At 40.8% G+C, this 17,278-nt stretch overlaps 1 protein-coding gene across 1 annotated transcript in view; it reads right to left on the reverse strand.

Moving 5' to 3' along the window:
- Window positions 1-17,278, reverse strand: part of caskin1 (CASK interacting protein 1) — a gene marked incomplete at its 5' end in the record, with an annotated part of 126,199 nt that overhangs the window by 27,208 nt on the left and 81,713 nt on the right. The window contains 8 exons of the mRNA XM_083932074.1: window positions 4,423-4,540; window positions 5,691-5,785; window positions 7,305-7,413; window positions 8,364-8,472; window positions 10,455-10,585; window positions 11,026-11,121; window positions 14,611-14,756; window positions 15,098-15,195. Of these exons, the coding sequence (XP_083788200.1) occupies window positions 4,423-4,540; window positions 5,691-5,785; window positions 7,305-7,413; window positions 8,364-8,472; window positions 10,455-10,585; window positions 11,026-11,121; window positions 14,611-14,756; window positions 15,098-15,195 (902 nt within the window). The remainder of the gene's footprint in view (window positions 1-4,422; window positions 4,541-5,690; window positions 5,786-7,304; window positions 7,414-8,363; window positions 8,473-10,454; window positions 10,586-11,025; window positions 11,122-14,610; window positions 14,757-15,097; window positions 15,196-17,278) is intronic.

A 17,278-nucleotide genomic window follows, 5' to 3' on the forward strand; every position in this document is an offset into this window, starting at 1 on the left:
GTGAGGTCTAAAATTGTGTATGCCCGTTCAGATTCCTCCCAGTTATTGGAGTTAATCTGCACCTGGTGACAGTCGACTTCATTGTTGGACACACCCTATTTATCTGCAGCTCTCCTGGTTACTTTGTAAGATGGCGAGCTGCTCTAATGTGACTGAAACCCACTCCGCAGAGACCAGACCTCTCATCAGGAAGAATCGAAAGGCTACTGTGTGGACAGAGGAGAACTGGTCCAGAGTGACTTCAGTGATGAGAGGACGTTCAGTTTATTTGGGTCTGATGGAAACATTATGTCGGGCGTAGGACTGGGGAAAGACTGAACCCAAAGTGTGTAAAGAAGTCAGTTAAATTTGGAGGAGGAAGTGTCATGGTTTGGGGGATGTTTTCTGCAGCAGGAGTTGGGCCTCTTGTACAGCTACATGACAGGGTGAATGCAAATGTTTATGTGAACCTCCATCAGCAACATGCAACACTTCACTGCAACGTTCTCTAAATCAGCTGCAATTTTGTGTGCGTGCGTGCGTGCGTGCGTGCGTGCGTGCGTGCGTGCGTGCGTGCGTGCGTGCGTGCTTGTGTGTGTGTGTTTGTATGTGTGTGCCCTGGCAGTGGTTAGTCAGTATGGCTGTTCAAGCTGAGTGGGATTGCCCCAGCTGTTTTGTGCTGTAACCACAGCTGCTATATAACGTTCTGAATGTAAGGACAGAGGCAGCCTCAAAGGCATCATCCTGACCTGGAGCAGGTTCCATGGTGGTTCATAGGCTGAACAGTTAATACAAAGAATGATGAATGATGACCAGAAAGGAGAGAGGAGAGAAAATGGGTGGATGAGGTGCGTGAGACTTTTTTTGATCACAGGGGATGAAGCAGACAGTAACAGAAAGACAGGCATACAGACTGAGACATATAAGACATAATACTATAGAGGGACAAACGGAGGGACAAACAGAGATAAAAGACCTACAGACATACACCAATACACAGATAAAAACATCTGAGCCTCTTTGTGACTGCGCAGTGACACTTTGAGATGACGGGAAGGATGTAAATGTGCTCTGTCGATCTCACCAGAGAAGTAAAAGCTCATTAAAGTGATATAAAATGAATAAAGGAGGTTGAAATATAAGCTAATCAGCTTGGATGTCAGGTAATGTAAACACAGAGATAAAACCAAAACTATAACTGCCACCCAGGAAGATCTTGGACTTGATTAGCATACACTTTGTTGTAAGTTTACATGATGAGCAATTGGTGGAATAGTTTGCCATTTTAAAAATTATACTTATTAGCTTTCTTTCGGCATGTTAGATGAGAAGATTGATACCACTGTCACATCTGTACAGTAAATATAATGCTACCAACAGCCGTCGGTTACTTTAGCTTAGCACAAACACTGGAAACAGATGGAAACAGCTAGCTTTTATGCATTTTGGAGGTAAAATGAATTAATATTACAACTGTTGTGTTTTCTACACAATAAAAAGCATAAGCCGACTGTTAACTAACTACCAATTCAATTGTAAGTGTGGCAGCATCATAACAGCACGTTTAATTTCTGAAAGTGTTCCCTATATCAAAACTCCCATTCATATAGGTTCCTATCACATTAGGTTCCCTATTGATCCAAATACATCAGACATAATGTAATATACCACAATATTAGATGCAATAATACCACAACAGCTTTTCAACCCCTCAGGCGCTTAACCACTTGGTCTACTAAGTCCACGTTTTTATTTTTTTTTATTCTAGTCTAGTACGGTTAAATCGTCATAGTAGATTAAAGAAAAATGTGGCATCTAGATGCATTCATGTACATAAAACTAGCATGTAAGAATGTATTATTTTAATCAATTTAAATGTGACAAAGTTAAAATATCGAATACACAATACAGGCTAACGTTATAAGATTGTGTCAGTATGGACAGTGTAGAAAATGTTATTACTCAATTTAAAGCAAACAAATTTGTCATTCAAAACTGGATACATTAGAGTTCATGTGATGAATATTTCTGTATTTGTGGACCATGTGATATGACTTGTTAACATTTCTTTATACAGTAGCTACACGCGCACACATCTGAGCTCCAGTGAACACTATGCCAACCTAAGCTAACTGGAGGCTTGCAGTATAGCATCATATTTAGTTAGTGCAAAACATGAAAGTGGTGTCAATCTTCTCATCTAACTCTAGGCAAGAAAAGGGATACGCGTATTTCTAAAACTTTGAACACACTATTATTTAGCAGGTAGTGCTACTGTAAGCATCAGCAAGGAGAACTGAAGTGAACTGAAGAACTGATCAGCCAGGTCCGTGTGAACGATTCTGGTGTCTCATTACTTAAAGTTGTACTCCATAAGAATTGAGATATGTTGGTTCTAGTGGCATCTTTAGCAGTAAGATGTAATTGCAGACCATGTCCCATTCACGGTAATGTGTGTTGAATTTTTTTTTTTAGCTCATTTGTAAACTTTATTGAAACAAATTCACCTCTCTACTTCTAGTCCGTCCCCTATATGTTACCCTCTTAAATCCATACACACACACGTTCCTATTACACTTCTGCCCTTACTATAAGCCTGACTCGGGTGAACACAGCATAACTGTCAGTAAGGATCTGACGGTTCGGACCAACTGCTGTCAGCAGCGTCACTGACATGCCGGCTTATCTACATCTAGCCTGCGAATGTCGCCACAGACACTCAGATTGGGGTATTTGACAAAAAGGCAACAAGTGATTTCATCACAATTGATTTAACTCACTCTTTGATAGATTTGAACTTAAAATACAATTAACTGGATGAAAATCTTACGGAGTACATCTTTAACAGGAGTAATACTGTTAAAAAATCTTGTGGAAGGGCAAGTTCAAATACAGTGGAGTTTAAAATTAGAGAACAACTAATAAATACTTGATAGAATATCCATTGTGTCTATCCCAATGTTGTATTAGCATGTTTTTTTTAAATAACCAAGGCACCTCAACAATAACCTTTATTTTGTGAAAAAAGCAGTGATCAAAATTAGAGAACACTTTCAGATTCCTCCCAGTTATTGGAGTTAATCTGCACCTGGTGACAGTCGACTTCATTGTTGGACACACCCTGTTCATCTGCAGCTCTCCTGGTTACTTTGTAAGATGGCAAGCTGCTCTAATGTGACTGAAACCCACTCTGCAGAGACCAGACCTCTCAGCAGAAAGAATAAAAAGGCTACACTTGCCTTTGCTGAGGAGTATGTTGTGAGGACAGAGGAGAACTGGTCCAGAGTGACTTCAGTGATGAGAGGACGTTCAGTTTATTTGGGTCTGATGGAAACATTATGTTGGGAGTAGGACTGAGGAAAGACTGAACCCAAAGTGTAAAGAAGTCAGTTAACTCTGGGGGAGGAAGTGTCATGGTTTGGGGGATGTTTTCTGCAGCAGGAGTTGGGCCTCTTGTACAACTCCATGGCAGGGTGAATGCAAATGTTTATGTGAACCTCCATCAGCAACATGCAACACTTCACTGCAACTATCTCCCAATCAGCTGCAATTTTCATGCAGCACAATGCCCCCTGTCACACTGAAAAATGGGTGAAGCAGTTCACTGAAGCTAAGAATATTGAAATAATGAAATGTCCAGACCAGAGTCCAGATCTAAACTCCATAGAGAATCTCTGGAAAATCCTTGGTAACAAAGTAATGTGTAAGAAACCCACTCAAGTTAGTGAACTGTGGAAGAGACTGAGTCAGAATGGACCCAGATCAAACCAGAGCAGTGTGAGAAACTAGTGATGTCCTGTGGGAGCAGATGTGCTGAAGTCATTCAAAGCTGTGGCCTCTACACTTCCTGTTCATTTTTTAATCCTAGAGAAGAAAACATTGTTGAAATCTTCTCTTCTGACACAGTGAACACTGTTCTCTAATGTTGATCACTGTTTTTTCCACAAAATAAAGGTTTTTGTTGAAATGCCTTGGTTATTTAGAAACATGCTAGTACAGCAGTGGGATAGACACACTTGATAGAGAATATTCTATCAAATTATGAACAATGAAAATAACAGCATTTCAGAATAAATCGAGTATTTAATAGTTGTTCTCTAATTTTGATCTCCACTGTAGTTTGCAAGCATTTTTCTGGGATTATATCTTGTGCAATACAGGGATGACAGCTGGGTGTTTGGTACCTCTGTGCTGCTGGCCGACTCTCAAATGTCTTTGCTCCCACTGAGATGAAATCCTCTGATAAAAATGTTATTCTCACCCGTATTAGTGCAGGGAACGTTAACTAATGAGATGTAAGGATTCATAGGAGAGGTTCTCCAAAGTCTTCTTCTGCGTTTAGTCCAAATATGTGTAATGTTTCCCATGAAACCTTCTCCAGACAACCAGCTTATTATTAACTCCAACACACTCACATACATACACATAGGAGGGCACACACACCTGTGCGCTTGCTGATGACCTCCACCATGGTGGAGGGGAAGTAGCCCACTCTGTCATTTCCTGTTCGGTTGTCATGTATACAGCCTTTCCAGCGTCCGTCAGGGTGCTGCTCCAAAACCTGTCAGGTAGACAACAATATTAGGTTTAATTTTCTCACCTCAAACTGTCTGCTGGTTTAAAAATATTATTTAAATCTATTTATAGCATTCCAAAGATTACTGAAAAGCCTTAAAAACCTTCAAAGAATGTTGTTTGAAGTGAAAACTATGTCTACAGATCCTGTTGTCAGACAGCAGCAAAGCCAAATTGTTCATTCAGACCCTAAGGGAGGATTGCAGTATGCACTGCTTGGCTTCTTTATTACAGTATGAAGTACCCATAGGCTGCTTAGAAACTCATAAATATTCATGAGTGCTTGCTGAAGTGCAACGTAGCAAGTGAATCCATTTTTCTGTTGAACATATTTGTAGTAAATGAGGGAAGCTGAAACCACTCATTCTTGCATATTCATTAGTAATTTGACCAAAGGAGCAGTTCTCACACTCCATGCTAATTCAGCATCCAAGATGTTTGTCAGGGCGATGTTCAACCAACCAACCAGCTGTTATGTGATTCATTTATCCAAGCACTTTGAGGCTGCTACCTGAAATATTATGTAATACTGGTAAAACATTTGTTCTGTCTCATCTGTTTAGATTTATCTGCAACATCGGAGCACAACCTGTGGCTCACCCTAGGAGTGAGAGTGAGGATTTGCAGGGAAAGAGGCTGTGTTTTACTGTAATATGAAGTCATGTCTATCAGTAATCCCCCATCACATGTAGGGCTGCAGTTGATCATTATTTTCAATATGAATTAATCTGCGGATTATGTTCTTTATTAACGGAGTCTTGTTTGGTTTATACAATGTCAGAGTAATGAAAAATGTACATAAAAATTTCAAGTCAGGCCTAACAGCAATTTAATTTGATATCAAAGGGACTAGAAAGCTAGAGCGAGATCATATTTCACGATTAAGCAGTTTTAAAAATTGTTTCTGACTGATCAACTAACTTACTTCAGCACTAGTGATGAGTTTTATTAAGCAATATTTTAGCAGCCTCAAGTGATAAAACCTCATATGATTATAACATCATCAGTATCCTGTTTCACAAGCTAAAAAGCTAGCAGGTTAAAGGGGCTAAAGGTTCAATTTAAAACAGTGTGTCTGTCCATTATGATCCTTTTTTGCTGGCCAAGGCTAATTTGTGTGTGTGTGTGTGTGCTACCGTAATGACGTCTCCTGCTTTGATGTTGAGGCTGGTCAGGTCGTAGTTGTTGCAGTAATCCTTCAGAGCCCGAACCTGAAGGGCCGCTGACGCATCTGGGGGACAGAGACAGCAGGAGAGACAGTTAATCATACTGTACATTACAGTAAGTGTAACCTACATTATTCTATAATTCACAGCATCATGTTTACACCATGTGCAATACAATAGTTTTAGTTATGGAGAATCTCTTTAAACCAGAATTCTAAACCATCACTATTTTTGAGAAAGGTCCCTTATATACTGCGGAGCCTGGCCATGATCTTTTGGAGCGTTAAAAGCAAAGTAGCAACACTGTGTACTGCTTGTAAAATGGGAGTCCAGAAGATTTATTAAGGCAGGTGTGGGAAGTTTTAAACATGAAGTGTTTATTTTTGTCACAATATAATTGAAGTTTTGTTATTACTCACTGTGTACGTATAGAGCTAAATAAAAATGATTTAGCATGCTTTAACATTATTGTCAATTTAACACATAATTGAAGGATGTTGCTGATAAGCTCCAGGTTAAAGCTAAGACAATTCAGTAAACTCAGTCAGATGAGAGGGGACCATCACCCCAGGAAGGGGAAGTTGTAGAATACGGAGTGTTCTTTCTACAGCAGCTGACTGTTCATTGGAGGAACCGTGTGACCAGGGAGCGGAGAATTCAACTTGTGAATGAATGAGAGCAAGTCTGGGAGTGAATGACATTCCAAAGCCTGAACCAGGGACTGCCTCAGCAGCATTCTGAACCAATCACAACAACCAAATGAACTTTACTGCTGTATAAATTATTTGTGAAGGGACGGCTCTCTGCTCTCTTTTCTGGCCCATTGGTTGCAGCAACAGCTTGGCTGAAAGCCAGTGTGACTGTGATTTCTGACCCCAGAGAGAGTCCTTGGCCAAGCAGAAAATTCTTTGCTGTTTTTATAATAAACGTTTTAAACTTTTAGAAGCAGTCTGGTTTTCCTTGAGTAAGAACACGACACAGGTACAAAGGGAAACAACAGTAGTCCAAATGTGATGAGATAAAAGCATTAACATCTCCATTTAATTTCTTGAAGTTTGGCAACGTTTCCTAGGTGCAAGAAACAAGTTTAGGTCAGCTTTCTAATGTGAGCATCAAAATTCATGGAAGTCAAAAATACCACCAAGGTTCTGAAGAATGGGTCTAGAAGACAAGGATAAGGCACCAAGGTTCTGCCTAATCACTGATTTTAGATTATTAGTGACAAAAATCAAGTCTTCTGTTTGTCAGCATTTAATTGCAGAAATTCTTTGCCATCCAGTTCCTAAGTGCATTGAAACAGTTGTTCAGCATTGAATGTTTATGAGGCTCATCAGGGTTAAATGAAAAATATAACTGGATGTCTTCTGCATAAAAATGATAGGAGATGTTGCTAAAACTACTGAGAATCTCTTCTAGCTGCAGCTTGTATATGGTGAATAAAATGGGTCCAAAGACTGTTCCCTGGGGGACACCAGGACTATCTGACCACAATACATCTCCATGGTAGCTTTTCCACAAAAATCATGTACACATTTCATATATTCCATCCATCCATCCATCCATCCATCCATCCATCCATCCTACCCCTCAGCAGCTGTTTGATCTCTCGGCTGGCTTGTGTTGCAGTGAACTGGTAGACAATGTCCAGTGCAGTCTGGCTGTAGGTGTTTCTCACTGTTGCATTGATGCCACTCTGTAGAAGAGAAAAGAGGATGGGTTTGGTATGCTGACTTTAAATGTAATTATCTTGTTTGTTTGTTTCATGTTGAAATCTGAAAGTGGTTTCATTTTCTATTTTGTTATTAATCAGTTTGCAATTAATCCAAACACACAGTATCCGGTTTGCTTCATCTAATGATTTTTGTCATACTACTAACCACCATGCCGTCAACAGAAAATAAACCATGCTTGCTCATCGCCTGGAGCTATAAATGACCGCAGCCACCTATTATGTCTTAACTGAGACGGCCCAAATCTGAACAAAGCTGACTTCAGTCTGGAGATGCTTCAGTGCAAAGACTCGTAACTAAAGTAAGTTTCTCACATGGTCATTAACACATTGCCTCTTTTGTTTTCATTAACCCCGTGGCATTTCCATGTCACCAGTACAAATGGGTCAATTACATCATCTCTCTGTTGCAGTGCAATTTCGCACTGTTTTTCCATAACTGGGTCTCAGTTTTATCACATGGGGTTGTAGGGATTTTCAAATAGGCCTCTGTCTCCCAATGTATGTAATGCATCTACTGTATTACTACGTTTTACTGTGAAACTTAATGCAATACTGACAACAGGAAAAACAGTAGTAGCAGAGTAAAACCTATTTTATATTATTTTAATAACATTTTTTATATGTATTGATATTTTAAGACAGAAAGAGTCTTTGATTGACATATGTACGATACTGTATATATATGTAATATTCATTCGTTCCACATCCTACTCATTCACCAGAGAAAACAGGCAGCCTCATCACGTTCAACAATTGTAACAATCACATTACAAGTGTTACGGTCACAGCTATAATGTTTTACAGTAGTGGAGACAGCAGTTAAATTCAGGGGAGGTTTTAGCATGAAGTGTTCAGAATTACATTGTAATTCTCCTTCAGTACTGGGACGTTTTCAGTAAAGTTCCACTTACTTCCAGCAGGAGTCTCACTGCCTCAGTCTTTCCACATAGGGCAGCTTCATGCAGAGCAGTGCCCGCTTTGGTCTGTCTGTTGATGTCGATACCTGCCTGGATCAGCAGTCTGGGTAGAAGAAAGAGAAAATGTACGAAGAGGTGAGAGGGTGAGAAAGAGAGTGAGGTGTCAAAGGACACACAGAAAGAAAATCCATTGAAATCATGATTTACTGCACCTGTCCAGAGGATAAGGCTGTCCTTACTTTTATTTCTTTAAATGCCAACAAATCTCATGAAATGACCAAAAGCAGCAATGTGTGAGTCTGTCTTTCAATACTTCTTGACTTGAAGGTGTGCAGCAGAGATTGATTTGCTAAATGTGTTTAACTGAAAAGGAGATGAAAAGTCTCTTAATATCTTTACAATCTACACCTCCATCAGAAACTCAGATCAAAGTCCTATGTGGTCAGTGATGCCACCACAGCCCCAACCTGGAGACAGGTGCAGGGCTGATACAGTGCAGTGCTTCACAAACAACAACAAAACAACTAAAATTATATTTTAAAGTAAAGAAAAAGGGTACTGGGCACCAGAATCCAGGTATTGGGGTTACAGATTCAAATTTGAACAGTGCCCAGCCCTAACAGCCCACAAAACTAAGGCATACACTACAGCGTACAATGACAGGGTCAAACAAAAGGACATGAGTTTGAAAGATCAGATGACACGAGGCAACTGTAAAACAAACAAACAAAAAGCTTGTAAACAAACACCATTTCATTTTCCTCTAACTTTTGCTGAAACAGTCAGAGTTTGTTTGGGTGTGTGTTTGTGGGAGAGAGTGTCTTCCACGGACTGCTGGCTCTGCCTAATGAGCATCATCTATCAGTGTCACTTCTTCTGCTCTATCAACTATGACAGGCTTTATTCTCTCTTGCTCTCTCTCTCTCTCTCTCTCTCTCTCTCTCTCTCTCTCTCTCTCTGCCCCTCTCTCTTCTTCTCCTCTTTCAGTCACAGTCTTCACTCATCTTTCAGTGTCTCCCTCCTTCCCTCTGAGTCTGCTAGGCACACACACAAACACACACACACACGCACATTTACAGCCCAGTTATTTAAAAAAGTGGTTGAGAGGAAACATAGACTTTGTGGTGTGTGTTTAATTGCCGTGGCACACTATTCTGCTGGGTTCCAGGAGCTTTGTGCCAAATTTTGACATCACCACGGCAACAAAAGTCACTTCGCAATGATGCTCTTTTGCAAACACATAAACCAAAATTAGACACACATCTCCGTCGAGATGAGATTAGAATGACTTGGCATTTAGCGTGACAGAGTGCCATCATGCACATGTGCAGAGTTTCCAGTCTGAAAACATATTTAAGAGTATCTGACTGATGCATCGTTCCTCACTGTGTGACTGCACACTTGCTCCATTATCCCTTCACTTCTTTGGATCATACTGTCCCCCTGTTGTGTTCTATACAAGATTTCCAGAACTAAATTTAAAAAATGTTCCAGAACTTTTCAAGGACTCATAATAAAATGTCCATGACCATTCACAATGAATAACATGCCCAGAACTGTATAGTGTTGTATAGGATAAAATACTTTACTCCAAGTGTTAATTATATTGTATGAAAATAAACAGCAACATTTTCTATCTTTTATTATTGAATATGTGAATAAAAAGAAAAACAAAGGTTTACAAGCACTTATATCATTCTGGGAATGGCTTTCAAGAATGAGGGGAAACAGAACTGATCATTTATTTTTGATATGTAAATATTATATATATATATATATATATATATATATAGTCATATATATATATATATATTTATGTACACATACATTTTGAAATTCCATGACTTTTACAGGTTTTCCATGACTGTGGGAACCCTGTTTCTGTTTTTGAAGCAAGTTCAGGAGGACATTTAAACGTAGTGATTAATTATAAATGGTATGTGTGTGAGAGATGAACCTGTGTGTGTGTGTGTGTGTGTGTGTGTGTGTGTGTGTGTGTGTGTGTGTGTGTGTGTGTGTGTGTGTGTGTGTGTGTGTGTGTGTGTGTGTGTGTGTGTGTGTGTGTGTGTGTGTGTGTGTGTGTACCTGATGATGTCTATATGTCCGTTCTTGGCGGCCAAGTGGAGAGGAGATGTCCCGTTGGGGTCGGTGGTGTCTCCTTTTTTGGGCTCCAGCAAAGCAGCACACATGTTACTGGACAGCAACAACTGGACCACCTACTCACACACACACAGACACAGACACACACACACACACACACACACACACACACACACACACACAGACAGACACAGACACAGACACACACACACACACACACACACACACACACACACACACACACACACACACAGACACACACGTAGACACACAGACACACACACACACACACACAGACAGACACACACACACACACACACACACACACACACACACACACACACACACACACACACACACACACACACACACAGACACACACGTAGACACACAGACACACACACACACACACACAGACAGACACACACACACACACACACACACACACACACACACACACACAGACACAGACACACACACACACACGCTTGATCATTTCTATAGGTTGTCTTCAGGTGCTGTTTTTGAAGTAATGACTGAAACTATAAGTTCTTACCCCAACTCTGCCGAACTCACAGGCCAGGTCCAGAGGTGTTTTCCCTGCGTTGTCCACTATACACGGGTTGGACTGGTGCTGCAGCAGCATCTCCGACTGGAGACAGGAAACACACACACAAGCAAACACCGACATGAGAAAAAAAACTATATACAAAAATCCATTAATCCGTTATTGAGGCTGGGCACACTCTGGAAATGTTGCAAGATCGTCTAGTGAACAGCTGCATTTCTTTGGACATGTGGGATTAAACCAAAAACACCAGGAGAAAAACCCACATAACACTCACACACCACGTCACACAGAAAGGCCCCAGGCGCCCTGCAGATTTGAACCCACAACCTTCTTGCTGTAAGATAAGAGCGCTTCTCCCACACACACACACGGAAATTGCGAGGAGAAAATGACATAATTATGCAATGCATAAACAAGCAAAAACAGTCCTAAAGACAGGCACATTAACAAAGCGCACATGCTTGCTCAGAAAACATGTCACGCTCTGTTAAAAATCAAAAGCACTACAGAGGGCTGAGCAGACAAACATCAGCGGGGGATTTCCATCTAAAAAGTGCCCTACACATCATTGCACAATAAATCAATGTTTTGTAAGCTTACCTTGTGTTTGCCAAAGAGATCACATTATGGAAATGAGTCAGTTACTTATAGGTTGACTGTATAATTATTGAAAAAGCACATTTTTGTCCTTTGTTGAGTTAAATACAGCAGCATGTCGCCGTATAATGACCTTAGAGGAGCACTGTGACACCAGTGAAAAGAAAAGCTTAGAGGATAAATTCCCACCAGAGGAATTAGTTCATTGTACTTTATAATGCACCTTAAAATGGCACAAATTAGCAGAATTGGCCAAATGATTCCCTCGTACTAGTTGTGAAAGCAAATGTCTCTAAAATCATTTCTGTACCTTGCTGAATGATTGATGATTAATTTTTTAATCTGTGGTCTCTTTAAGTTTTTGCATTTCTTTGTCTGTGCATATTCTGGGTGCAGCGGTGGACTCTTCAGCCCCAGTTTGTTAGCATGTGTAAATCATGGTTATTTAATCCAATAGAAGCAGTGGTTCTTCAGTTTTGGAGCCTGTGAATGCGGATGGTTGCTCTTCTCTAGGGTCCGTTAGCTGCTGTAGTGAGTCTGCTATATTTCATTGTTGTTGTTGTTTTGGTAAGCCTGCAGCAGCACTGCAGTGCTTCTCCCAGATTGTTTTTTTTCTTAGCTGGAAAAGCTTTTAAAATAGAATGGCCATTAGCTCTTGTGTTTTGTTTTGTTACTTTAACTTGTCTTTCTTACAGTTTTTATTGTATTTTTGACATTTTTGACACAGGAAACATTGGCACCATGTACTGTATATGACAGTGTCCATTGCACTCACTGAATAAGAACAAGACATACCCCCCCCCCCCCCCCCCAAAAAAAAAAGTGTTGAAATATGTACTGCTGTGTGTACATTTCTTTGACTAAATCCGCGCTAGAAAGTCTTCATCTTTTGTTCAGAATCAGCTACTTATCACAGGTAACTTCCTTCTCATTCATCCCCACAGCTCCACAGCTCTTTACACAGTCTGACGCTCAGCTTCTACTGACTTCAATGGGGAAGCGTAGAGCGGGTTGTTCCACTGCAGCCAAACTAGACGCTCATTTGATAAATGCTAGGCTTTGTGTTTGGCGACTCTGTTCTGTCACTCTGCGGTTTCTTCCCCCAACGAGCAGCGGCAGCTGCGGAGCTTCTCCCCCTGTCACTCACACTCACAGACGGTCACACTTCCAGCTGCTAGCATTAGCAAGCTGCACATCGTGGCAGATAATATGAATGTTGTCGACCGGATTTTGGCGAAGCCATTTGATAGTCTTCCTTACGAAGAGAAAATTACGTTAAACAGCAGGGCAGGTCAACTCCTAAGATTGATTTAGTGCAAAAGGTGGTGAAAAGTAACAGGTCTTTTCAGGTGTCCTGGTATGACAAGGTGAGCTGGCTGACTGGAAGTGTTGTCACAAATAAAATGTACTGTTGGCCATGCCTCCTGATGAAACCATCTCAGGGATGTGTTGTCTGGTAAAAAGTGGGTTTTGGGGATCTATCTGACTTTGACAGGGCATTCAAAAGGCATGAAAAAAGCAATGAACATGTGAGTGCATGTGCAAGGTTAAGTTGCCTGGGCAGAGTCAGGGGTGAACATGCAATAAATGAAGGTGCTCGCATTCAAGTAGCCAAACATAATGAAACAGTCAAACAAAACAGGGCTTTCCTAAACCGCCTTATTGATGTGACTTCCTTGCTTGGCCCTCAGGAGCTGTCATTTAGGGGGCATGATGAGAGTGGTGAATCATCCGGCAAAGGGAATTACAGGGAGTTTACAGAAACATTAGCAAAATATGACTGTGTCCTGGCCACACAATTCCAGTCATCAGCTGTGTTTTCTGTCCTATTCGATCAAATTTACATCACGGATAGTGAGCACTGTGGCAAACAATTTTGATGCCCTCCTGGAGACCTTTGAGAAGATCATTGCAGATAAGACCATGGATGATGACACATTGGATTGTGCCAAAGGCTTTCTAATGAAACTGGAGGATTTTGAGTTTGTGTTCATGTTGTACACATATTTACAAAGCTTCTTTGAGACTGATGTGGTGTTTGACATTGTCCAGCAGAGATCTCTGTCTAAGAGAAGAGGTCAGAGGGGGCTTTCCAGGCGGTCTATGCCAAAGCAGCAGATCTCACATCGGACCCACAAACTGAGCTGAACTCAGTCTGATTATCAGGCTATATATGTTAAACCTACAATAACTATACAATAATTTGGCCACTCTGGGGACAAAAGAAACAAGCTGTGGACACTGACGTATCAGCTTGATGTGGCTAACATGTTAGCAAAAAGCTGACATATCCAGCAGATATAGAGCATTGATTTGCAGACCTGAAGAATGTCCAATATTTACTGTATTTGGTCTCTACCAACTCTTGAGGGAAATATTATATTTATAGCTAGTTGCTAGCTGTGTATGTCTGTTATTGCGGGTGAGAAAACCAAAACATAACCTGAAAGATGGTTAAAAAGCTGTGTAAAGGGACGGCCGGTGGTTTTCGAGGCAGCGGCCACAGGTTTGACTCCGACCTGCGGCCCTTTGCTGCATGTGTCCCCCTCTCTCTCACCCCATTTCCTGTCTGTCCTATATAAGAGGGGCGTATAACTGCCAAGGAAAGAATCTTAAAAAAAAAAAAGCTGTGTGAAACTAGGAGGAACAGTAGAGTTGGGTAATACTTCTATGTTGGTTTGTCACTATGAGGGGCCCCTTTATGTAGTCCATTTATTCATTGTTACCATAAAAATTTGCTGCTTTAAAGGTGCCAACAATCACTAATAACAATACATCTTTTCAGCCTGTGGCAGCCACTGCTGCTATTTCAGACCCACAGTATTCTGAATTACATTTTAATGATGATAGATTCCTGTGCAGTTAGGTTACAGGGAAAATAGTTAATAATCAGCTGATCTGTGGCACAAACAACTTCATGTTCCTGCCTAAACCTCCACTTGAGCTGATTCTGTAAGAATTGCTATGACTCACCACGTCGTAGTGGCCGTGCTGCGCTGCCAGGTGGAGAGGGATCTGTCCTTCATCTGATTGGCCGTTGACAGATGAACCAGATTTCAACAGCATCTTCATAGGCTCCGCCTTCCCCTGCCAGGCTGCGTAGTGCAGCGGCCGCATACCTGCACACAGAAACACGCACGTGTAGTATGAGCATACAGGCTGAATATTTCACACACCAATATATACAATATTACTGATTAGTAAGTATTTATGTGTAAGAAGGACACATACAGCTTTTTCTCTATGTGTAAAGCTCACGTCCCTCGGCTTTTTGCTGTGTGTATACAGTAGTTTGCCTATTTTAACGTGTGTGTGTGTGTGTGTGTGTGTGTGTGTGTGTGTGTGTGTGTGTGTGTGTGTGTGTGTGTGTGTGTGTGTGTGTGTGTGTGTGTGTGTGTGTGTGTGTGTATGTGTGTGTGTGTGTTTGTGTGTGTGTGTGTGTGTTCCTGTTCCTCCTCACCTTTCTGGTCTCTAATGTCGACAGCAGCCTGTGACTCCAGCAGCAGAGTGATGAGCTCCAGGTTCCCATTGAGCGCTGCATGATGCAGTGGTGAAAACCTAAAGTAAACACACACACACACACACACACACACCATTATTTTCAGGTTTATTAAATCATCCTTTCTTTATGTTTTTGAATGAAAGGAACCCCTAGTTTTGCTGCTCTTAAGCTAAAAACCTGTTAAACCTGTAAAACCCAAAACGTGTGCATACTCGTGTGCAAACACACACACACGCACACACACACACACACACAACCACGACCACATGCTATTTATATATGCTCATTGGTTTATCAAGTTTGAAATTATTATACAATGAGACATAGACTTAAATATGGGCCCGCACATATAGGAACACTCACAAACTCTCTACAGTAAGGAAGAGCTTCAGGTCAGAAATAATGCCAAAGCTTAGCATGACAAATACTGTAGATGTAATAGCAGAGGATTATGACTAAAGGGGAAAATGGGATAGTGGGAGATGGGAAAAAATGCACAAGAGGTATTATATTGTGTAAAGGAAACTGTGTGTGTGTGTGTGTGTGTGTGTGTGTGTGTGTGTGTGTGTGTGTGTGTGTGTGTGTTTGCGTGCGTGTGTGTGTGTGTGTGTGAGATGACGTGACATGCCACCTTTGGACAAAGACAAGAAAGAGTATAAGGAAGAGAAAGCAACAAATAACCTGAGGACACAGACAGGCAAATAAAAATGCATTCTAAACACACACACACATACTATCTCTTTCTCTGTCTTTGTAACACACACACACACCTTCTATCTATCTCATATCAGCAGTGACATGTGTGTGCTTCCTCCTCCTTCTACTTCTCCGTGGAGGTTTGCTGACAAACCCTGTCACAGACAGATTAATGAGGGTTCCAACCCTGGAGTGATGACACTGAGGTGGAAAGTAGGGCCACAAAAAACAGCCAAAAGTGCAATAATGGTGGTGATTGGGACAGTTTGCTCCCGTCTGATGTATTACACAGGAGGCCATTGAAGAGACAAAAACTGTCATCGTGTTTGTTAAACAACAATATTATATTTTTATATTATATTTCCAGCATTTTATGAAAACACATCTTTTAAACATTTAAGTTAAGTCAGTTAACACTTGCTGATGTAAAAGGCAAGTTCAGACAAGGCCACTACAATAAAAAATCACACTGAACAACCATGCACTTAGATTCAAAGGGAAATGTAACTAATATTGCCTTTATTTGATCAGACATTGACTCACAGAGTCGATCACAGCAAGAAATAACAAATTAAAAAATTTATCAAAAAATGAACACTTGAACAAACATCAGTGTGATAAGAACTACCTAAAATTACCTTTGAGAAAATGGTATTTTATGTGTACTTTCATTTCTATACTCAGGCTCATGTTACATCTGCTACCATGGTGGGGGCGGGACTTATGACCTAAAAACCTTTTCAAAGGAATTTCATTGCTAGGCAACAGCCTTGGTACTTGTTGACTTCCTGTCAGCTGATGTCATTCCCATTCACTGAAACAGGAAATAAATTAGGAAACATTTAGAATGTTTATGTTTACATCTTTGAACAGGTCTATACTGCAGCCAGACACCAGGGGGCGATCCAGATGCTTTGGCTTTTCTTTGTCAGCTGTCGAGTCTTCCGTCTTTATGTCTATGGTACACCTCCATTGAACACATGGAATTTATCTATTTTTTCAGTGTCTAATTAACCTTACAACTACACATCCAGGCTTAGCTATGCTAATCTAGGGAAACCTGCTGGCTCCAGCTACATATTCACTGTCCAGATATGAGAATGTTATCTTCTCATATAACGATGGGCAAGAAAGTGAGTAAATGTATTTCCTCAAATATCAAACTCTTCCTTTAAAGTCATAATCCATGGAAGACAGTAACCCAGCGTCACGTAAAAGGCCACGCCCCCTCTCCGGTGAAAACAAAGGAGAAGACCTCAGTGTTCCATAGGCACTAATAGGAAAAACAGGAGTGAGTACTGAGTTTATAAAAACAAATTTGTTTATTTTTAAGGAAATACAAGTAATATTTCCATATTTGTTGATAGAATGATGGCAGAAAGATGACAGAAAGATGGCAGTGAGTGTGTGTGTCAGAGAGAGAAAGATCATTAAACCTCAGGT

Source organism: Echiichthys vipera (genome assembly GCF_963691815.1).
Source record: "Echiichthys vipera genome assembly, chromosome: 17".
In the NCBI taxonomy this organism is placed as follows: domain Eukaryota; kingdom Metazoa; phylum Chordata; class Actinopteri; order Perciformes; family Trachinidae; genus Echiichthys; species Echiichthys vipera.